Source organism: Balaenoptera acutorostrata, chromosome 14 (assembly GCF_949987535.1).
Source record: "Balaenoptera acutorostrata chromosome 14, mBalAcu1.1, whole genome shotgun sequence".
Classification (NCBI taxonomy): domain Eukaryota; kingdom Metazoa; phylum Chordata; class Mammalia; order Artiodactyla; family Balaenopteridae; genus Balaenoptera; species Balaenoptera acutorostrata.
Genome location: NC_080077.1, coordinates 55,358,128 through 55,381,939, shown reverse-complemented (window position 1 = coordinate 55,381,939; position 23,812 = coordinate 55,358,128). Strand labels below are relative to the sequence as shown.

The 23,812-nt window shown below is 35.5% G+C and overlaps 1 protein-coding gene across 2 annotated transcripts in view; it reads left to right on the top strand.

Annotated features, from left to right (window-relative positions):
* LIN28B (lin-28 homolog B) overlaps positions 1 to 23,812 on the top strand; it is a 130,861-nt gene that overhangs the window by 56,818 nt on the left and 50,231 nt on the right. For both annotated transcript variants that reach the window (XM_057528091.1, XM_007190634.2), the window contains exon 3: positions 15,921 to 16,105. In XM_057528091.1, the coding sequence (XP_057384074.1) occupies positions 15,921 to 16,105 (185 nt within the window). The remainder of the gene's footprint in view (positions 1 to 15,920; positions 16,106 to 23,812) is intronic.

The window sequence follows — 23,812 nt, the reverse complement described above, 5'->3', positions numbered from 1 at the left end:
AAACAAAAATAAATTAAAAAAAAAAAAAAAAGATTAGATGCTCCTATGACCCCCCACCCCGGTTTTGCTTGATTTGCTAGAGCAGCTCACAGAGCTCAGAGAAATTTTTACTTACTAAATTACTGTTTTAATATAAAAGGATATCACTAAGGAACAAGTAGATGGAAGAGACTCATAGAGCAAGGTATGTGGGAAGAGGGACAGATCTTCCCTGCCTTCTTTAGGCACACCACTCTTCTAGCACCTCCACATGTTCACCAAACCAGAAACTATCAGAACCCAACCTTTTGGTTTTTATGGAGGCTCAATACAAAGGCATGACTGATTAAACCATTGGCCATTGGCAATTGAACTCAACCTCTAGCCCTTCTGCCATCCCCAGAGGTTGATGAGAGGGGTGGGGAGTGAAAGTTCCAACCCTCTAATCACAAGGTTGGTTTCCCTGGCAACCAGCCTCCCTCCTAGGATGCTATACCAAAGTCACCTTATCAGTATAACAAAAGACACCTTAAGGAAATTCCAAGGGTTTTAGGAGCTCTGTGTCAGAAACTGGGATGAAGACCAAATATATTTCTGCCTCCCATCCCCCACCCCCTAATTGCAGTGGCTAGAACCTCCAGCACAATGTTGAATAGAGATGATGAGAATGAGCATCCTTGCTTATTCCCAATCTGAGGAGGAAAGTGTTTAATACTTCATTATTAAGTTTGATTTAGCTTTAGGTTTTTTTTGTTTGTTTTGTTTTTTCTTTTAAACTAACAAACACTCACTTCATTTATTTTTATTTTTTGGCTGTGCCATGTGGCATGTGGGATTTTAGTTCCCCAACCAGGGATCACACCCATGCCCCTGGCACTGGCAGCACAGAGTCTTAACTACTGGACTGCCAGGGAAGTCCCTGGCTTTACCTTTTCCATACATGTCATTTAGTAGATTGGGATGTTTCCTTCTGTTCCTAGTTTGTTGAGAGTTTTTGCTGAATTTTATTTTTAGTTATTATTTTCTCTTTTGATTGTTAAGTCCTATTTTTCAAAGAATTGTCCATTTCTCCTAGGTCATCAATTTTATTGGCAATATTTATTCATAATATTCCTTTTTTAGCCTTTCAATGTAAGATTGCTAGACCCTCTTTGGTTCCTGCTTTGGGTAATTTGTGTTCTTATTTTTCTTATTAGTCTACCTAGGGGCTTATCAGTTTTGTTGAAAGCCCTGACTTTTGGGTTTCTTAGTTTTTTCTATTTTTCCCTATTTTATTGAATTATGCTCTTATTATTTTTTCCATTTACTAACTTTGGATTTTCTTTTTTCTTCTCACTTCTTAAGGTGAAACCCTATGACACTGATTTGCGACCTCTGTTTTATTTCTAATATAAGCATTTACATCTGTAGGTTTTTTTTATGGATGGTTTTAACCACATTCCACAAATTTTGATATGTTATATTTTTCATTATCATTCATATAAAACATTTTTCAAATTTTTTTTGATTTCTTTAATCTATCAAGTTAATCAAAAAGATCTTGTTTACTTACAAATATTTACATTTATTTACCTTTCTATTTCTTAATTAGTATTGTTTTCTGTTTTAATTCTGTTTTGACCTGAGACTATACTCTGTAAGATCATCTAAAGTGTATTGAGACTGTTTTTTTATGGCCCTCCTTATGGTCTATTTTGGTGAATGGGCCATGTGGAATTGCAAAGAATTGTATCTTGCAGTTGATGGGTGTAGTTTATATATGTGTGCGTGAGATCTATATCTATTTATAGCTGTATATCCATACCTATATCTATGTCTATTAGGGCAAAGTGGTTAATTTTGTGTTTTAAGATTTTCTTTTTGTCCTGAGTGATTTTTTTTTCTAGTTTTATCAACTGCTGGGAGTAGCATATTTAAAAACCTCCAACTGTGATTGGATTTTGTCTATTTCTCTTTCTAATTCTGTCAGTGTTTGATTTATGCATTTCAGAGCTCTGTTACTAGGTACATAGATATTTATGATTGTTGTATTTTATTTCATTTTGAAATGTCCTTCTTTATTTCTGGTAGTACTCTGTCTTAAAGTCACTTTTACTATTATTAACAAAGCCGTAGCCTTCTTATTGCTTACTCTTTTCATGTTATGTCTTTTCCATCCTGTAGTTTTTTTTAAGTGTCTTTGTATTAAGGTGGTTCTTTTGTAAATAGCACATAGTCAGATCTTGCCTTTTTATCCGTTCTATCAATCTTTATGTTTTAGTTGGAGAACTAAAACGTATTTATTTATATGCTTTGATTTAGATCTACCACTTTGCTGTTTTTTGTTTATCCAGCTGGTTTTGTTTTTTTGGTTTTTTTGGTACCTATTTTCTTCCATTTCTGCCTTCTTCTGTCCTAGTATGATATTTTTAAAGTTCCATTTTAAATCATCCGTTGGCTTTTTAATTATACCTTTTTGTATTATTTTTAGGGGTTGCCCTAAGGCTTGCATTCTCAAAGAGGATATCATAAGAATGTGGCAATTGGTTTTAGGGGTAAGGGCAAAAACCATATTATAGTAATTTGTGACCCTGTAAAGAGCCACAGTACATAAGTAAATATTCAGTATATCAGTGTTATTAAAGTTTCATGGAGGAGGCAAGTAAGAAAAAAAGTCTCCTTATGAGGGGATGATGAAAAACAGGTTGAGAAATACTTGTCTCGGTTTACAGTGTACATCCTTAAACTTTCAATAATATACATAGACTTAATATCCTACCACACTTTGAGTAAAATCAGATATGTTTTTTAAAAAATCATTTTTATTTCCATGACATCTTAAGTTATGCCCTTTAAGACTGCTTTATTTTTTTAAAGCAGTTTTCGGTTCACAGCAAAACTGAGATAAAAGTACAGAAATTTTCCATATACCCGGTGCTCCTACACATGCATAGCCTCACCCATTATCAACGTTTCCTGCCAGAGTGGTATGTTTGTTACAGTTGTTGAACCTACAGTGACACATCATAATCACCCAAAGTCCATAATTTACCTTAAGAGTCACTCTTGGTGTTACATGTTCTGTGGGTTTGGTCAAATGAATAAGGATATGTATCATTATAGTATCATACAGAGTATTTTCACTGCTCTAAAAATCCCCTGTGTTCTACCTATTCATCGGCCGCCCTTCCCCAGACCCCTGGAAAACACTGATCTTTTTACTGTTTCCATAGTTTTAACTTTTCCACAATGTTATGTAATTGGAATCAGACAGTATGTAGCCTCTTCAGATTGGTTTCTTTCACTTAATAATATGCATTTAAGGTTCCTCCATGTCTTTTCATGGCTTGATAGCCCATTTCTTTTCAGTGATGAATAACATTCTGTTGTCCGGATGTACCTCAGTTTATTTATCCATTCACCTACTGAAGGACATCTTGGTTGCTTCCAAGTTTTGACAGTTATGAGTAAAGCCGCTCTAAACATCTGTATGCAGGTTTTTGTGTGGACATGAGTTTTCAGCTTCTCTGAGTAAATACCAAGGAGTGACATGCAATTGCTGGATTGTATGGTAGGAGTATGTTTAGTATTGTTAAGTAATTGCCAAAACTGTCTTCCAAAGTGATTACACAGTTTTGCATTCCCACCAGCAATGAATGAGTTCCTGTTGCTAAATATCCTTGGCAGCATTTGGTGTTGTCAGTGTTCCAGATTTTGACCATTTTAATAGGTGTATAATCATATTTCATTTTAATTTACATTTTCCTGATGACATATGATATGGAGCATCTTTTCATATGTTTATTTGCCATCGTTATATCTTCTTTTAGTGAGATGTTTGTTTAGATCGTTGGCCCATTTTTTAATCAGGTTGTTCATTTTCTTATTGTTGAGTTTTAAGAGTTCTTTGTATATTTGAATAACAGTCCTTTATCAAATGTGCCTTTTGCACATATTTTTCTCAGTCTATGACTTATCTTCTCATATTCTTGACATTGTCTTCTGCAGAGCAGAAGTATTTAATTTTAATGAGGTCCAGGTTATCAGTTATTTTTTCATGGGTCATGCCTTAGGTGTTGTATTTGAAAAGTCTTCATCATTCCTAAGGTCATTAGGTTTTCTGTGGTATCTTCTGGGAGTTTTATAGTTTTGTGTTTTAAATTTAAGTCTATGATTCATGTTGAATTAATTTTTGTGAAAGGTATAGGACTGTGCAGAATTTTTTTTTTTTTGGCATGTGACTGTCCAGTTGGTCCAGCGCCATTTGTTAAGAAGTGTTTTTTTGTATGTATATATAATTATATCTAAATATATAATATATACTTAATCTAAATATGTACTATAATATATAATATAATAATTATTAATATATAAAAGAAATGTAGAATTCTTTCAATTTGATGAAACATGAATATCATTGAAGGTTAGATTCAATTGGGATATTAAAAAATTTTTTAATTTAGCCATCATGTATTAAGTACCTCTAATTTTCAAAGGGACACAATTAAAATTAGATGTCCAACAATAAAAGGGTCGAATACTTACAATTCAATGTATCAGCTAAGAAGTTTTACAGAAAATTTTTAATAAGAGTTAAGCAAAACAATTAAGGGGTAAAAGATGAGCATGAGTTGGGTAGGGAGGTCTGCCAGAGGCCTGCAGCTTCAAGATTCTAAACCTAATGTTGAGACCTTGGTGTTGAGGGACAATTGAAATATTCTGGAGAATGTTACACCAGGCATCATGGTATACAAGGGCTTTTGGTGTCAAATGATCTGGCTTTGAGTCCTGGCTCTACCATTCATCAGATTTGACCTCTCAGTGTCCTCATCTAAAAGAGACAAAGTCACACTACTTTGTCCTTCCTTCCTCCCTCCCTCTTTCCTTTGCTCCCCACCACGCTGATTCTCTTCCTCTGCCTTGAGTATATAGTGAGCACCCGCTGTGTTTCAGGGATGGTTTTAGGTGTGGGGATGTAAATGAAAAATTACAGTACTCCTTTTTAGGAAGTTTGTAGCGTTATAGGAAAACAGACACATGATAATGCAGTATGGTAGGTGTTATAATGGTGAAGTATGCCATATATAATTAAAAAGAAGTACCTATATTTGCTCAAGAATGTCATGAAAGAGTTTGAAGATGAGATCGTGTTTAAACTGAAACTCAGTAATGTGCAGACATTTGCCAAGTGGGTGTCAGGGATAAGGGTAGGTTGGATCAAATGAAAGCATTCAGACAGTGCCTGTGTTTTTTTTTTCCCATTATGGTTTATTATAAGATATTGAATATAGTTCCCTGTGCTGTACAGTAGGACCTTGTTGTTTATCTATTTTATATATAGCAATTTGTATCTGCTAATCCCAGACTCCTAACTTATCCCTCCCTGAACCCCTTTTCCCTTTGGTAACCATCATTTTGTTTTCTATGTCTGTGAGTCTGTTTCTGTTTCGTAGATAGGTTCATTTGTGTCATATTTTAGATTGTACATATAAGTGATATATGGTATTTATCTTTGTCTGACACACTTCACTTAGTATGATAATCTCTTAATCTCTAGGTCCATCCATGTTGCTGCAAATGGCATTATTTCATTCTTTTTTATGGTTGAGTAGTATTCCATATATATACCACATCTTATTTATCCATTCATTTAGGTTGCTTCCATGTCTTGGCTATTATAAATAGTGCTGCTATGAACATAGCAGGTGCCTATCTTTTCGAATTAAAGTTTTCTCCAGATATACACCCAAGAGTGGGATTGATGGGTCATATGTCAACTCTATTTTTAGTTTTTTAAGGAACCTCCATACTGTTTTCTGTAGTGGCTACACCAATTTACAGTCCCACCAACAGTGTAGCAGGGTTCCCTTTTCTCCACACCCTCTCCAGTGTTTATTATTTGTAGACATTTTAATGATGGCCATTCTGACTGTTGTGAGGTGGTACCTCATTGTAGTTTTGATTTGCACTTCTCTAATAATTAGTAATATTGAGTATCTTTTCATGTGCCTATTGGCCATCTGTATGTCTTCTTTGGAGAAATATCTCTTTAGGTCTTCTGCCCATTTTTTGATTGGGTTGTTTGTTTTTTTGTTATAGAGTTGTATGAGCTATTCGTGTATTTGGGAAATTTAAGCCCTTGTTGGTTGCATTGTTTGCAAATATTTTTTCCCAGTCTGTAGGTTGTCTTTTCATTTTGTTTATGGTTTCCTTTGCTGTGCAAAAGCTAATAAGTTTGATTAGATCCCATTTGTTTATTTTTGCTTTTATTTTTATTGCCTTGGGAGACTGACCTAAGAAAACATTGGTATGATTTATGTCAGAGAATGTTTTGCCCATGTCCTCTTCTAGGAGTTTTATGGTGTCGTGTCTTATATTTAAGCCTTTAAGCCATTTTGAGTTTATTTTTGTATATGGTGTGAGGGTGTGTTCTAACTTCATTGATTTACATTGGCTGTCCAGCTCTCCCAACACCAGTTGCTGAAGAGACTGTCTTTTCTCCATTGTATATTCTTGCCTCCTTTGTCGAAGATTAATTGACCATAGGTATGTGGGTTTATTTCTGGGTTCTCTGTTCTGTTCCATTGATCCATATGTCTGTTTTTGTGCCAGTACCATGCTGTTTTACTGTAGTGCAGACAGTGCCTGTTTTTAATAGGTTCTTGAACCTGTTTGTTTTCTCTTACCTCTCTCCCATACGCAGACCTGGATACTTAACAAAAAATACTATAAACCATTTATTGAGCTGCTATTCAGTCTGCTAAGCACTGTTCTAGGCATTTTATATTAATTATTTAGAATCTAGCAATAACTGTAGTAGACGTGTTTTTTCCTTGAAGATATTATTATCCCCAGTAGATAGATAAGGAAACTGGAGCACAGGGTTTTTTAACGTCTCTGGTCATGCAGTTTGAGGTTGTAAGTAGTAGGATTAGGATTCAAACCAGTATTCAAATCCAACTTTAATCCCTGCCTGCTTTCCATTATGTCACTTTAAATACCATTCCAGCAGTTTTGCCAGTTTTAGTGTACCCTTCTCAGTTTTGAAGTACAGGCCAGATGAAGGGACTTAGTTAGGATTTACTTCAATATCAAGAAAAGTATAAAAATCTCATTATTTTTAATCCTATTTATGTGAAATTTAGTAATTTGACTGGGGCTAAACTGGATTTTATCTATTTACATAAAGCTCAGTAAACATTGACTTCTACCAGGCCACCATATTTCTTTTAGCTTCTATTTTCTTAAGGGATTTGAGTTAAGTAAGAACTAAAATCTTGAGAACGCGTAAAGGGAAATTTCAGCATTGACTGAAAAATAGTTACTCGTTCGTTTCGATCTCTGTCTACATAGACAGAGTGAAGTCATAGAATTAAAAATACATATTTTAAGAAAGGATAGAGACTTGTGTTCTGTAACAGAAAGAAAAGAAGGAGACCCACCCAACTGTAAGCAATTTGTCCATCGTTGTGTAACACATTAGTTGTTGGAGCCAAGACTAAGTCCCAGACCTCCTAATACTTAGTCCAGTGATATTTTTGTTGTGTTTTTATACGTACCTCAGGCTTAATGATTCCTGGGGTATCTTGACATGTAGATCAAAAGCATATAGTCCTTGGGGACTTCCCTGGTGGCACATTGGTTAAGAATCCACCTGCCAATGCAGGGGACACGGGTTCGAGCCCTGGTCCGGGAAGATCCCACATGCTGTGGAGCAACTAAGCCTGTGTGCCACAATATGAACCTGCACTCTAGAGCCCAGGAGCCACACCTGCTGAGCCCGCAGGCCACAACTACTGAAGCCCGCATGCCTAGAGCCCGTGCTCCACAACAAGAGAAGCCACCGCAATGAGAAGCCTGCTCACTGCAACGAAGAGTAGCCCCTGCTCGCTACAACTAGAGAAAGCCCGTGTGCAGCAACGAAGACCCAATGCAGCCAAAAAGAAATAAATAAATAAATAAATTTATTTTTTAAAAAAAGCATATAGTCCTTAAGAGTCTTAACCGTTATTCATGCATATTATGTAATATCTCTGCTGCATATTGTGTAATAATTAACTGCCCTTCACTCATTGTATATTTTTCCACTGATACCTTAGAAAAAAATAGTCTTTGCCTCAGAAAAATATGTTAAAATATTGAAAAGAAGCAGAATATATTTGAATTTTCAGCTCTTTAGCCTCCTAATGTTATCTGATACTCCAGAATTTTTTTTTCTAACATATCTGTATCACCCAGCTTTATTGGACTGAAATTCTTCTACAACTTAATTTTAATTATATTCTTATTATTCTGCCTAACAATGAAGTGAATCACTTAAGTGTATTGTTATCATTAGAGTAAGTCAACTATCAAGAAAGTATCAAATAAAAATAAACAAATGGGACCTAATGAAACTTAAAAGCTTTTGCATAGCAAAGGAAACCATAAACAAGACAAAATGACAACCCTCAGAATGGGAGAAAATATTGGCAAACGAAGCAACTGACAAAGGATTAATCTCCAAAATATACAAGCAGCTCATGCAGCTCAATATCAAAAAAACAAACAACCCAATCCAAAAATGGGCAGAAGACCTAAGAAGACATTTCTCCAAAGAAGATATACAGATTGCCAACAAACACATTAAAGGATGCTCAACATCACTAATCATTAGAGAAATGCAAATCAAAACTACAATGAGGTATCACCTCACACCGGTCAGAATAGCCATCATCAAAAAATCTACAAACAATAAGTGTGGAGAAAAGGGAACCCTCTTGCACCGTTGGTGGGAATGTAAATTGATACAGCCACTATGGAGAACAATATGGAGGTTCCTTAAAAAACTAAAAATAGAACTACCATACGACCCAGCAATCCCACTACTGGGCATATACCCTGAGAAAACCATAATTCAAAAAGAGACATGTACCACAGTGTTCATTGCAGCACTATTTACAGTAGCCAGGACATGGAAGCAACCTAAGTGTCCATCGACAGATGAATGGATAAAGAAGATGTGGCACATGTATACAATGAAATATTACTCAGCCATAAAAAGAAACAAAATTGAGTTATTTGTAGTGAGGTGGATGGAGTTAGAGTCTGTCATACAGAGTGAAGTAAGTCAGAAAGAGAAAAACAAATACCGTATGCTAACACATATATATGGAATCTAAAAAAGAAAAAGGTTCCGAAGAACCTAGGGGTAGGATAGGAATAAAGGCACAGATGTAGAGAATGGACTTGAGGACACGGGGAGGGGGAAGGGTAAGCTGGGACAAAGTGAGAGTTGCATGGACATATATACACTACCAAATGTAAAATAGATTGCTAGTGGGAAGCAGCCACATAGCACAGGGAGATCAGCTCAGTGCTTTGTGACCACCTAGAGGGGTGGGATAGGGAGGGTGGGAAGGAGATGCAAGAGGGAGGAGTTATGGGGATATATGTATATGTATAGCTGATTCACTTTGTTATACAGCAGAAACTAACACACCATTGTAAAGCAATTATACTCCTATAAAGATGTTTAAAAAAAAAAAAAAGGTATCAATTGGCCTGTTCAAGGAGTGGTGGTTAAAAAAAATGCCAGATTTTGATTTTTAGAGTTGTTGTCTTCCAGCCGACAGTGTTAGATAATCTCTTCTGTGATGAAGCACTTGGAGCAGTCTTGCAAAGATGTTTGTACAACATCAGTATCCATTTACCAATTAAGTGTTCCATGGGGCAAGTAATAATTTATAGCAGGTGATATGTATGGCTCAGAATGTATTTTGCAAAACCAGTTCCTCCTTTCATTTTTAGTTTACTTGTAACCATCTCTTGCTAAGACTATGACAGTTACCTCGTAACAGGCATCCCCTGAAACAGACATTCAATCCTCATGTCTCCACACATCCATGGTATTGCCAAAAAAGTGATATTTTTTTAAAAGACAGATTTGATCTTGCAACTTATGAAAGCAAAACGTGTCAGTAGGTGTTTATTTTATACAGAATAAAATGCTTAGGATGTCAATAAATAATTTCCATTTTCTGTCTCTGACTTGCATTTTCCAGTCTCATTTATGGTCACCCTCTTCACACTAATATACTTAAAGTAAGCTTCTTCCCTTCCCAAAATATCTGCTAAGTATCGTGCTATACAAGCATAAGGTTAAACCATTAGCTCAGTTTGGATTACTGTTTTCACTCTCCATTGAAATCTCACTCTTCATGCAAGGAGAAATGTACCTCATGTGTAAAAGCTTCCATAATATGTATTCCATAAAATATGCTTCACCCAGTATAGGCCTCTCCTTGGCATTCCCTTTAGCTCTGGGAAATTTTCTCATACTATTCATTTAATAATTTATCTCCTCCATCTTCTGTATTTTCTTTCCCAGGACCTCTAATCCAAGGTTTGGGTATATTTCATTTGAGGGGATCTGTTTATCCTATGTGCCTAGAGATTTTCTAAACTTTTATTTCCAACTCAATTTTTTTTAATTGTCTGAGAGTATTGTTAAAATTCTGATTGTTTTTGTTCTTGTTTTATTGATATTATATTGTCTCAGATATCTGTGGAGATATTAATTAGGTGGTGGATAAAATTTATTTTGTTCCCTCGTTTTTCTTGGCTTTTCTTCATTATGCTGTGTGTTTTGTGATTCTTGGTTGACCCTTCAGATATATGAATGAGGGGTAAGAATGAGGGATAGGAATGATTTAAGGTTGAGTGGGTAGGGAGACAGCTCTTGCACCTGTGGCTTCCTAATTGTCAGAATGAATAGAGGTTTTTGTGTAGGATCCAATTTTTCACAAGTTGTCTAGATACTTCCTTCAGTCTCTTAAGAGAAGGGCCTCACATTATTTGCATTGGGGTATTGTTTGCCTGTTTTCACATGTGTAGGTGGGAATAGGGGTGGGAAAATGAAACGGGCATCTAGTCCATATACAAACTTTCCATTAATCCTTCTGTTTTCGTTGTACATGTAGTGTCTCAGCACAGTCTCTCTGAGTTCTGTTAGGAATGCTGGTTCCTACTTCTGCAGCTCCTTTTATTAGTTTTCCTAGGGTATGGCTCCTTCAACTCAGTTGACCAGTCATCAGTCTTTCTAACTTCCAGAAATTTCTTTAAGTCTGCTTTCTCTTGATGGCACCCCTCTTATTCTCTTCCTTATTGTGAATTTATTTCTTTTTATTATTTTATTGTAGTTTTGATGCCTTTTAAAGAGTAACATGAGACATGTTTATTCAGCCTGCCATCTTAAATTGGAAGTCAGCTTATGTTTCCTAGAGAAGAAAATATACTCTTACTTCTAAGGAGAATCAAGTATAAAACTGTAGCAACACTTTATTGCTTTCCCAATCTAGTTGGAGAGAAAACACATGCACCAAAAGAGATAAGTAATCTCATTACTAATTGGAACCTTGGGTAGAATACTTGGCAAATAAAGTTTAGTATTTGGACCACTGTCGTTTGACTCCATGTTCCTGTCATTCTTTGAAAGTCATTTAAAAATGATTGGGAGGTGGGACTTCCCTGGCAGTCCAGTGGTTAAGACTCTGAGCTCCCACTGCAGGGAGCGCAGGTTCGATCCCTGGACGGGGAGCTAAGATCCCACATCCTGCATGGTGCAGCCAAAATAAATAAATAAATAAATAAAATGATGGAGGATTTATGAGAACAATGTTCTCCTCTTTAAAAAAATGATTGGGAGGAGGAAAAGGATATAACAAGGAAATTGAGAGTCAGTATTTTTATAATTCTGTAATAAATTTTTTCAGAAATGAATTTTAAATTTTGGAATAAAGGGAAGTGGGAGAAAGGGGAACCTTATTTGGTTGGAGGAAGAGGAACACAAATTAAAAGTGTTAGATGAGTTAACTTAATATGTGCACATTCAAAATTGGCCTGTCCCCTTTGTAAGTGCCTGATATCTTAGCAGGCATGTCAGCAGCTTCTAAATGCTTCTACAATCATTTGGTCATTCCTTTGTTCATTTATTCATTCAGTAATTGCGAGTCTTTCCTGTAGAAGATAAACGTCTGTTTTGTCCAAACAAATGTTGCAGATGACAGTGTAAGCCCAAACACCAAATGTCTCGCCTTATGAAAGTCTTACACGTAGATCGAGCAAAAATCTACATAAATCTGCATTCTTGGTTCTCATAGGCAGAACATCATGAATTGTGAGGCATATCAACGAGAGTGATTAGAGAATATTGGAAGAAGGAAGAACAAGAAAAATAGATCCATATTAACTTCAGAATGTAGTCAGAGAATAATGTTATTACCATGAACCATTATAATCCTATCAGCATTTTATTCCAAAGGTATCATGCACAGTGTCACCTTGACACTAAAAGAAGTTATTTTATGTAGCAGAAGTAGGAGCTGGGAAATTTGACTTGGCATGAGCAATTCACTTAACCCCTTAGAGTTCAGTCCACCTTTTTTTTTCAAGTGAGAGTTGGACTAAATAATGATTAATGATCTTACTGATGCTAAATCTATGATTCTTTTAAGTACTTATTGAATGATAGTTGTTTGCAGGCATTAGGCTAAGTCCTCTGGGAAATACTAAGATATATATCACAGTCCCTGACCTTCAGGAGAAGAGAAATCCAAAAGAGCAAATAAAAGTAAGGCATACACATATATCTGCATTACACAGCAGTGTATTATAAAAACTATATAGAAGAATCAATTAAGTGAAAGAGGAGAGAATTTCCAACTTTGGCAATTGAGGATGATTGCAAAAAGGATCATATGAATTATGCCTTGAATCTTGAGTAAGATTTTGATAGACAGCTATGACTAAGAGAATAATGCATCCCCACCAGCCTAAGTTGGAGTACAGAGATGAGAAAACATGAAATGTGCTTAGGGAAGTACAAGTCAGCCAGCTTTATTAGAGTAATGGGAAAGGAAGTGGAAAATATACCTAGAGGTAACATTATGAGTGGTCTTACCTACAATTTAAGGGAAGTATTGTAGATTTTTGAGACAGGAGACCAACAGGCTAAGATTTATTCAGAGAAGATATGCAGGTGTGGAAGATGCTGAGGAGTAGGGAGGAGACTTGTTTCTGAAATAGTAATGAAGAAACTATTACACTCATCCAGGTAGGAGGTAGTTAGGACCAGAAGTAGGGCAGTGGCAATCCAATGAAATGGTTGCGGCGGATGAAAGTAAGAATGCGCATGATTCAATAAATGGTTGGGTAAAACTAAGGATTGAAACCAGTATGACTGGAAAAATGGAGGCACCTTTAATAAAAATTGCCAAGGCAAGGGGAGAAGTTGATTTGTGTGAAGAAATAAAATAAGCTAATTCCCCACATTTAACAAATCTTTCCCACTTATGTAGCAGCAATTTTGGTGTAATAGCAAAGATAGAGTATTCTCTGCGAATTCTTGTCCTTTACTTGCAAAGCCATTATAGTTTCTTACGGATATTATTATTATTATTGTCAATTATTGTGAATCTAAATTGCCTTATGTACTCATTTGGGGAAGGAGGGGAGTATATGATAGAATGGGGGAAAAAAGTATTCTTTCAGAATATCGTGAAGAATAGCCAGAAGTTAGTTAAGAGCAGGATTTTACTTTAGATTCGGAAATGCAGTTCACTTACAAATGATACCTACCAAAAATTGTAATAATGGAAAATGAAATCAAATTAAGTGTGCCAGTACACTAGGAACTATGAAGAAATAAGTGACAGAATTTTGATTATAGAAACAAAGCATGAACATATGATAGCTCTAATTAAAACTGCTATCCCTCCCTTCTCTTAATTGCAGTAGTTGACCCTATGCGCCACTTCATCTGATTTGATAATCTGCACTTTTTAGAGTGGGGAGTAAGAAAGGAAATGAAAGCAAAGGACTGTTTATAATTAGTGAGGAGAGAGCTTAGAAGAAAAAAATAGAAGATTTGGAAATATTATATAAAGCTTTAAAAACAATAATTTAAAAAAAATTTTACAGCATGTAGGCAGTTGTGATTTTTTTTCTTCTAATTCCTACACAGCATCAGAGAGCAGAAAAGGTGCTGCCAAATTACACTTCCACGTGCAGGCTTTCTCAGTGTCAGACGACCTGCACTAGAAACTGGTTAAAACCCCTGTTTTCATGTGCCATATTACTTTCATAATGAAGAGTCTCCTTTTGCATTGAAATTTGAAGTGTTGTTTTTATCTTTTCCATGTAATTATTTGGTTATATGTAATTATTTACCTGCCTTTAGAGTCATGGACTTGGGAAGGGTGGAGATTTTTCTGGTCCAGCATTTCCCTAAGTATGTTAGTCATCTGTAGTTATAAAAAAAGGTCTCTGGGATCAATTAGGTTGGGAAATTCCTGAGTTAAACACAGTTAAACAAGATTTTTATTTCAGTGGAGGTTGGGGAGGGTATGAAATCTCAGAGACTTTAATATGCTAATATGATCCAACTAAGAAGAAACTAGGTTTAGCAATTCACAAACTTATTTGAGCACCAGATCCTTTTTTCATGGAATCTTTTCCAGGACCATTGTTCCTCTGAACACATGAGGGGAAACTCAAATTCCTTAATTTTACAGATTAAACAGAAAAGAGAGAAATGACTCATTCAAAGTTGCATGCCTGTTTTCTTAAAGAACTGGACTTGAACCAGGGTCTCCTACCTACTGTATTCAGATTTGCTTCCTTTTGCCCCCAAATTCAGAAAAGTCTTGAAGAACTACATGGTACTCAAAATTAGATCTGTAAGATGTACACAAGGGGATTTGAAGAAATAAATAAAATTAGAATGATTTACTTATTTTAATATAGTTTGAATTGGCACATTGACTTTGATGAAGAGTTAGATTGAAAGAGCCAATTATTTGTAACCAAAGTTACACTTTTCCAATCAGGAAACTTTTTTTTTTTTTTTTTTTTTTTTGGGTAAAAACCAAGTATCTTTCAAATTACAAAAAGCTCAAACAGCACAATAATGTGTGTATCCAAAAGCTTCCCCACTTTCCCAAAAAAGGACTAGAGAAAAATGACTGTTCATGATTTGCTGTCGATTGTTCCAGACCCCATTGCTACATAAGTAAACATGTATCTTTTTTTTTTTTAATTAATTTATTTTATATTTTATTTTTGGCAGTGTTGGGTCTTCGTTTCTGTGTGAGGACTTTCTCTAGCTGTGGCAAGCGGGCGGCCACTCTTCATCGCGGTGCGCGGGCCTCTCACTATCGCGGCCTCTCTCGTTGCGGAACACAGGCTCCAGACGCGCAGGCTCAGTAGTTGTGGCTCACGGGCCCAGCTGCTCCGCGGCATGCGGGATCCTCCCAGACCAGGGCTCGAACCCGTGTCCCCTGCATTGGCAGGCGGACCCTCAACCACTGCGCCACCAGGGAAGCCCCCAACATGTATCTTTTAAACACTTCTCTACACAGATGGTGTTATGGTAGACACACTGTCCTTTACCCTTACATTTTTTACTCATCAGTATTACATGTTTATCTTCCCCACATTAATACATATAGATCTTTTAATGGCTCAATAGTGTTACATTATATACTTCTATCATTTATTTCATCAGTTTCCCATTGATGGACCTTAGGGTAGCTGTAATTTTCTACCAGGCAGCAGTGCCGTAGTGAATTTTGATATAGGTTTTTGTGTGTGATGGGGGTGGAGGGACCTTTGCGTGAGTATGTCTATAGGAGAGTCCTTGAAGTGGAATTGCTGGGTCAAAAAATACACACATTAAAATTTTTGTAAGTATTGCCAAATTCCTTTAAAAACGGTATTAGTTTATTCTCCCACTGCCAGCATTACAACAGGAAACTTTTAAATGGTATGCCTTTCACTGAACTTTAAAAAAAAAGATTTTATACTTAGCAATGAATAACTGGGGATATCTTGCTGTGTTAATCTTAAAATCACAGAGATAATTTATAAAACATTAATAATCATGATCTCTCTTTCTCTCTCCCTCCCTCCCCTGCTCTTCTCAGAGCAAATTATTCATGGAAGGATTTAGAAGCCTAAAAGAAGGAGAACCAGTGGAGTTCACATTTAAAAAATCTTCCAAAGGCCTTGAATCAATACGGGTAACAGGACCTGGTGGGAGCCCCTGCTTAGGAAGTGAAAGAAGACCCAAAGGGAAGACACTACAAAAAAGAAAACCAAAGGGAGACAGGTAATCATTTTACCTTGTTAGCCTGTGAGTTCATTGTATTTGGAAAAGATTTCTAAAATTTTAATTTATATTTTTATTATGTTATTAAATCTAGCCACAATAAAATAAAATGCAACCACTGAGTAATTGAATCGAATTTATCAGAAATATAGGCTATCTTGCAACTTGAACTCTCTGCAGAATATACTTAACTGAGCCTTCAGCATTGCGCACTAGACAGTCTCCCAACCATTATTTCTGCCAGACTGGTCAGAGACCACAAATGGGAAGTTGAAGTTCCCAACAGACAAAGGTGCCCCTCTGTACATCTTAACACCTCACCTGTTTTTTCAAATGAAAATACGTTTATTATTTTGTCTGTTTTGAAAAGATAACTCACTACAGAAAATTCAAATATAAAAAAATCACTGGAAATGTTAACTGCAGGTGGGAATCATAATATATATGCAGTATTTTTGAAACTTGCATTTTTTTTCACTTAGAAGTATATGGTGGAACATTCCATGTTAGTCTTCAGCACCTGCATAAATTCCCACTGTGTGAATGTACCAAAATTTAAACAAGGCTATGTTAAATTAATTTAATTGTTAAATTTAGGCTATTTCCAATATTTTAAATTTATCAATAGCACCATAGTAAGAATCCTTATATGTACATTTTTTTAAAAATTGTCTGATTATATCATAAGGGATAAATACCTAGTACTGAAAAAATCTGGATCAAAAACTATGCACTTTAAAAATTTTGATATCTATTTCCAAACTGCTCTTCAGAAATGGTTAGGGCCAGTGTACAACCCCTTTAAAATTGAGACTACTCTTTGAATAATGTCATCTTTTAAATCTTTTCCAATTACATAGGTTAAGAAATGCAGCTTACTTTTTTTCTTTGGATCCTTTGACTAAGGTTAAATATATTTTTATATGTTAATTTTCATTTTTATTTTTTTCTTCTGTGAATTGCATGATCCTTTGTCCTTTGCTTATTTTTCCACTGAGATGTTCATTTGCTATTGTTTATTTCTAACCTCTCTCTTTAGAAAAAAAATCTCAGTTTTCCTCTTTCCTATGCTGGGAAAAACTCAGTTCTTCCATATTATGTTTCTCTCCTGTGTGTCTCCATTACTTTTACACAGACTGCTTCACTTCTGGTCACCAAATTTGTGGAAGTTTTTCCCCACACCAAGCAATTCTCCACAATGCCAGCTGGGTGTCCTACAATTTAACTCAATTCTGGCACTGTCTACCTGGAGATAATGTCGGGTCCCATAGGTTAAGGGCTCAGTCCCACAAGACTGTCCCACCACATTTCAGATGCCAGTTGCAAGTAACCCAGGTTACCTGCAACTTCTGTCTGAGTTGGCTGCAAATCAGAGGTTTCCACGACCCTCTCCTCAGGTTTGTTTAATTTGCTAGAGCAGCTCACAGAACTCAGGGAAATGCTTACATTTACCAGTTTATCAAGGTTATGATAACAGCAAATAAAGGATACAGATGAACAGCCAGATAAACAGATACATAGAGTGAGGTCTTGAGGGTCCCGAGCACAGGAGCTTCTGTTCCCAGGGGGTTGGAGTGCTTCACCCTCCCAGTGTGGATATGTTCGCCAACCTGGAAGCCCTCTGCATTTTGTACTTTGGGGATTTTACAGAGGCTTCATCACATAGGCTTGATTATCAACCCCTTTCCCTTCTCAAGAAAACTGGGGGTGGGGGGGGGCTGAAAATTCCAAGCTTCTAATCATAGCTTGGTCTTTCCAGTGATCAGCCCTCACTCAGGAGCCATCCAGGAGCCCACCCAGTGTCAACTCATTAGAACAGAAGACCCTCCTATCACCCAGGAAATTACAAGGGTTTCAGGAGCCCTGTATCAGGAACAGAGGTCAAAGACTGATGTTAGAAAAAGAGGTGCTTCTAGTGTTCTTATCACTCAGGAAATTACAAGGGTTTCAGGAGCCCTGTATCAGGAACAGAGGTCAAAGACTGATGTTAGAAAAAGAGGTGCTTCTAGTGTTCTTATCACTTAGGAAATTACAAGGGTTTTAGGAGCTCTGTGCCAGGAACCAGGGGCAGAGACCAATGTATATTTCCTGTTATCTCACATTCTCTTTATGTATTTACCATGTTAATCTTTTGTCTCAAATATATAGTAAGTATCTTTTTCAGCTTGTGAAATATATGCGTGCGCACACACACACACACACACACACAATGGACTATTACTCAGCCATAAAAAAGAATGGAATCTTGCCATTTGTGGCAACATGGATGGACCTTGATGGCATTACTCTAAGTAAAATACTATATACAGATGCTATACATCTGTAATATATTTTAAAACTTAAACGGTTTCCACAAAGGTGTGAGGTAACATCTCGTGGTGGTTTTGATTTGCACATGTCTGATAATTAGCAATGGTGAGTCTGTATGTCTTCTTTGGAAAAATGTCTAGTCAGGTATTTTGCTCATTTTTAATGGGGTTGTTTGGTTTGTTTGTTTGTTTTGACATTGAGTTGTATGAGCTATTTATATATTTTGGATATTGACACCGTCTCGATCATATCATTTGCAAATATTTTCTCCCATTCAGTAGCTTGTCTTTTCATTTGTCAATGGTATCCTTTGTTGTGCAAAAGCTTTTAAGTTTAATTAGGTCCCATTTGTTTATTTTTGCTTTTGTTTCCTTTACCTTAGGGGAGAGATCCAAAAAAATATTGCTAGAGTTAATGTCAAAGGGTGTTCTCCCTATGTTTTCTTCTAGGAGTTTTATGGCTTCCAGTCTTACATTTAGGTCTTTAATGCATTTTGAGTTTATTTTTATATATGATGTGAGAAAATGTTCTAATTTCATTGTTTTACATGTTGCTGTCCAGTTTTCCCAGCACCTCTTACTGAAGAGACTGTCTTGCCCCCATTGTGTATTTTTGCCTCCTTTGTCATAGATTAATGGACTGTGGGGGGTTTATTTCTGGACTTTCTATCCTGTTCCATTGATCTAGGTGTCTGTTTTTGTGCCAGTACCATGCTCTTTTTTTTTTATTAATTTATTTATTTATGGCTGTGTTGGGTCTTCGTTTCTGTGCGAGGGCTTTCTCCAGTTGTGGCAAGTGGGGGCCACTCTTCATCGCGGTGCGCAGGCCTCTCACTATCACGGCCTCTCTTGTTGTGGAGCACAGGCTCCAGACGCGCAGGCTCAGTAATTGTGGCTCACGGGCCCAGTTGCTCCGCGGCATGTGGGATCTTCCCAGACCAGGGCTCGAACCCGTGTGCCCTGCATTAGCAGGCAGATTCTCAACCACTGCGCCACCAGGGAAGCCCCAGTACCATGCTCTTTTGATGGTAGGTTTGTAGTATAGTCTGAAGTCAGGGAGCATGATTCCTCTAGTTCAGTTCTTCTTTCTCAAGATTGTTTTGGTTATTCAGCGTCTTTTGTGTTTCCATACAGATTTTAAAATTATTTGTTCTAGTTCTGTGAAAAATGCCATTGGCATTTTGATAGAGATTGCATTGAATCTGTAGATTGTCTTGGGTACTATGGTCATCTTAACAATATTAATTCTTCCAATCCATGAACATGGTATATCTTTCTGTTTGTGTCCTCTTCAGTTTCTTTCATCAGTGTCTTATAGTTTTCTGATTACAGATCTTTTACCTCCTTAGTTAGATTTATGCTTGGGTACTTTATTCTTTTTGATGTGATTGTAAATGGCCTCTGCCCATTTTTAAATTGGATTGCTTGTTTGCTTTTGACTGGTATGAATCCTTTATATTCTTTGGATATTAACCCCTTATCAGATAGATGATTTGCAAATATTTTCTCCCACTCTATAGGTTGCCTTTTTTGTTAATTGTTTCCTTTGCTGTGCAGAAGCTTTTTAGTTTGATACAGTTCCATTTGTTTTTTGCTTTTGTTGCCTTTGCTTTTGGTGTCAAATATAAGAAATCATTGACAAGACCGTTGTCAAAGAGCTTAAGGCTTATATTTCCTACTAGGAGTTTTGTATTTCAGGTCTTATGTTCAAGTTTTCAATCTCTTTTGAATTGGTTTTCCTGTATGGTGTAAGGTAGTAGTGCAGTTTCAGTCCTTTGCATGTGACTCTCCAGTTTTCCCAACACCATTTATTGAAGAGACTATCCTTTCTGCATTGTATATTTGTGGTTCCTTTGTTGTAAATTAATTGACCACATATGTGTGGGTTTATTTCTTAGCTCTCTGTTTTGTTCCATAATCTATGTTTCTGTTTTTATGACAAATGCTTGAGTACTGCTTGAGTACTATTGCTTTGTAATGCAGTTTGAAATCAGGGAGTGTGACACCTCCAGATTTTTGTACTTTCTCAAGATTGTTTTGGCTATTCTGGGTCTTTTGTGGTTCCATACAAATTTTAGGGTTGTTTGTACTATTTCTGTGCAAAATTCCTTTGTAACTTTAGTAAGGATTGCATTGAATCTGTAGATCACTTTGGGTGATATGGACTTCTTAATAGTATTAATTCTTCTAATCCATGAGCACAGAAGTCTTTCCATTTATTTGTGTTTTATTCAATTTTTTTTAAATTATTCATTTTCTTTCATCAGTGTCATGTAGTTTTTAGTGTATAGATATTTCACCTCTTTGGTTACATTTATTCCTAGGGATTTTCATTCTTTTTCATGAAATTGTAAATGGGGTTGTTTTCTTAATTTTCCTTTTTGATAGCTAGTTGTTAGTATATAAAAATTAACTGATTTTTGTATATTGAGTTTTTATCCTGCAAATTTATTTAATTCATTTTTTAGTTCTAACAGTGTTTTGGTGTAGTCTTTGGAGGTTTCTATGTGCAATACCATGTTATCTGCCAGTAGAGACAATTTTATTTTTTCTTTCCAATTTGGAATGCTTTTCTTTCTTTTTCTTATGTTAACTGCTCTGTCTAGGACTTCTGGTACTATGTGAATCAGGTGGCAAGAATGGGTGTTTTTGTGTTGTTCCTGATCTTAGAGGAAAGCTTTTGCTTCTCACCATTGTATGATGTTAGCTGTGTCATATATGGCCCTTATTATGTTGAGGTACATTCTCTATACCTACTTTATTGAAAGTGCTTACCATGAATAGGTGTTGAATTTTGTCAAATGCTTTTTCTGCATCTACTGAGATAATCATGGTTTTTATCCTTCATTTTGTTAACATGGTATATATCACATTGATTGATTTGCAGATGTTGAATCATCCTTGTATTTCTGGAATAAATCCCACTTGATAGTGATGTAGGACCCTTTTAATCTATTGTTGAATTTTGGTTTTCTAATAGTTTGTTGAGGATTTTGCATCTATGTTCATCTGGGATATTGACCTGTCATTTTCTTTTCTCATAGTATTCATCTCTGGTTTTGGTATCAGGGTAATGCTGGTCTCATAAGATGAGTTTGGAAGTGTTCCCTCCTCTTCTATTTTTGGGAAGAGTTTAAGGATTGATATTAATTCTTCTTTAAATGTTTAGTAGAATTCACCAATGAAGCCACGTGGTCGTGGACTTTTTTGTTTTTGAGATGTTTTTGATTACTGATTCAGTCTCCTTACTAGTAATTCGTATGCTCAGATTTTCTATTTCTTCATGTTCTAGGCTTGGTAGATTGCATGTTTCTTGAAATTTATCCATTTCTTTTAGTTTATTCAATTTGTTGGCTTATAATTGCTCATGGTAGTCTTTTATAATCCTTTGTATTTCTGTTGTATCAGTTGTAATGTCTTCTCTTTCATTTCCAATTTTATTTATTTGGGTTCTCTCTCCTTTCCTCTCTCTGAAGTTTAGCTCAAGCTTTGTCTATTCTGTATATCTTTTCAAAATATCAATTCTTAGTTTCATATATCTTTTCTATTGTCTTTTTAGTCTCTATTTCATTTATTTCCACTGTGGTCTTTATTTTCTTCCTTCTCCTAATTTGGGCTTAGTTCATTTGTAATCTTTTGAAATTAGCTTTTTTTACTCAACATAATGGCTTTGAAATTCATCCAGACTTTTGAGTGTATCAATATAGTATTCCCCCCTTATCCACAATTTTGCTTTCTGGGGTTTCAGTTATCCATGGTCATCAGCTGTCAAAAATATTAAATGGAAAATTCCAGAAATAAACAATTGGTAAGTTTTAAACTGTGCAGTGTTCTGAGTAGTGTGATGAAATCTTGCACCATTTGCTTTGTTCCATCCAGACCTGGATCATCCCTTTGTCCAGCATACACTGTCCATTAGTCAGTTAGCAGCCATCTTGGGTATCAGTTTGACTATCATGATATCTCAGTGTGTGTCTTCAAATAACCCTTTTTTTACTTAATAATGGCTCCAAAGCCCAGGAGTAGTGATGCTGACAATTTGGATATGCCAAAGAGCAGCCGCAGAGTGCTTCTTCTAAGTGAAAAGGAGAAAGTTCTTGACTTAATCAGGAAAAAAAAAATCATGTGCTAAGGTTGCTAAGATATGATATGAAGGAATCTTCTATCTGTGAAATTGTGAAGAAGGAAAAAGAAATTTGTGATAGTTTTGCTGTTGCACCCCAAGCTGCAAAAGTTATGGCCACAGTGCATGATAAGAGCATAGTTAAAATGGGAAAGGCATAAATTTATACAATAAGATGTTTTGAGAGAGAGATATTCATATAACTTTTATTATAGTATATTATAATGTTTCTATCTTACTATTAGTTATTATTGTAAAATCCAGAAAACTGGATTGTTTTCTTATTGTTGCATTTTGAGAGCTCTTTATATAAACTGTGGATACAAGTCCTTAGATTTGTGATTTGCAAATATTTTTTCTGAGTTTGTGGTTTATCGTTCCAATCTCTTAAGTATCTCTCACAGAGCAAAAGTTTTAAATTTTGATAAAGATGTTTATCAATCTTTTATTTTTTGTCATGTTTAAAAAATCTTTGATTAACTCCAAATTTGATTAATCACACAGAGTTTTTTTCCCCGTGTGAGGTGTGAGGTTGAGGTCTAGGCTCATTTTTCACCTGTGAATAATATGAATTGTTCAAACACCATCTGTTGAAAACTATATCTTTTCTCTTGAAATGTTTTTAAATTAGAAAGTTTAATTTCAGGTTAAAAAATTAAAGCTCTAAAGTGTTTATTTTAACAAATTCAAAATTTGGTTTCGTCACTCAAGAGAACTTATTTGTTCTATATATATATATATATATATACATCTTTATATAGAACCATATTTTTGTGAAGATTTATGTTTCTCTGGCAAGAAATAAAAAATAATTTTAAAGATTCTATCTTAATTTTAAGTAAACTATTTGCAAAAGAAAGTGGGTTTACTTTTTATTGTCTTAATTCTGCTGAATTTAGTATGCTGTTACTAGTGTCCAGCTACGTAATAGCAGTAAATGTTAACTTGTTTTATTTTAAATCCTCTATGTTTAAAATATTTTCTTAAAATTTTAAATGAAATAATTTTTGACTTATATTTGCTGTTTACTTTTTCTTATGTTCATTATCAGAAGAGTAAAGAGATTTAATGACCTTATAAAAGCTCTCTTTATACTAACATGAAGGTTGTTGTTAATAAAAGATTTAAAAACTTTCTTCTTATTCTGAAAAACTGGCGTATATTTTGGTATCTTTTTATCCTTTAAAGAGCTACAATTTACTATGAGGAAAAAGAAGTAACTTCTAACAGAATGAAATTGTGGGGGAAGATAGTAGAATGAGGATTTTATTTATT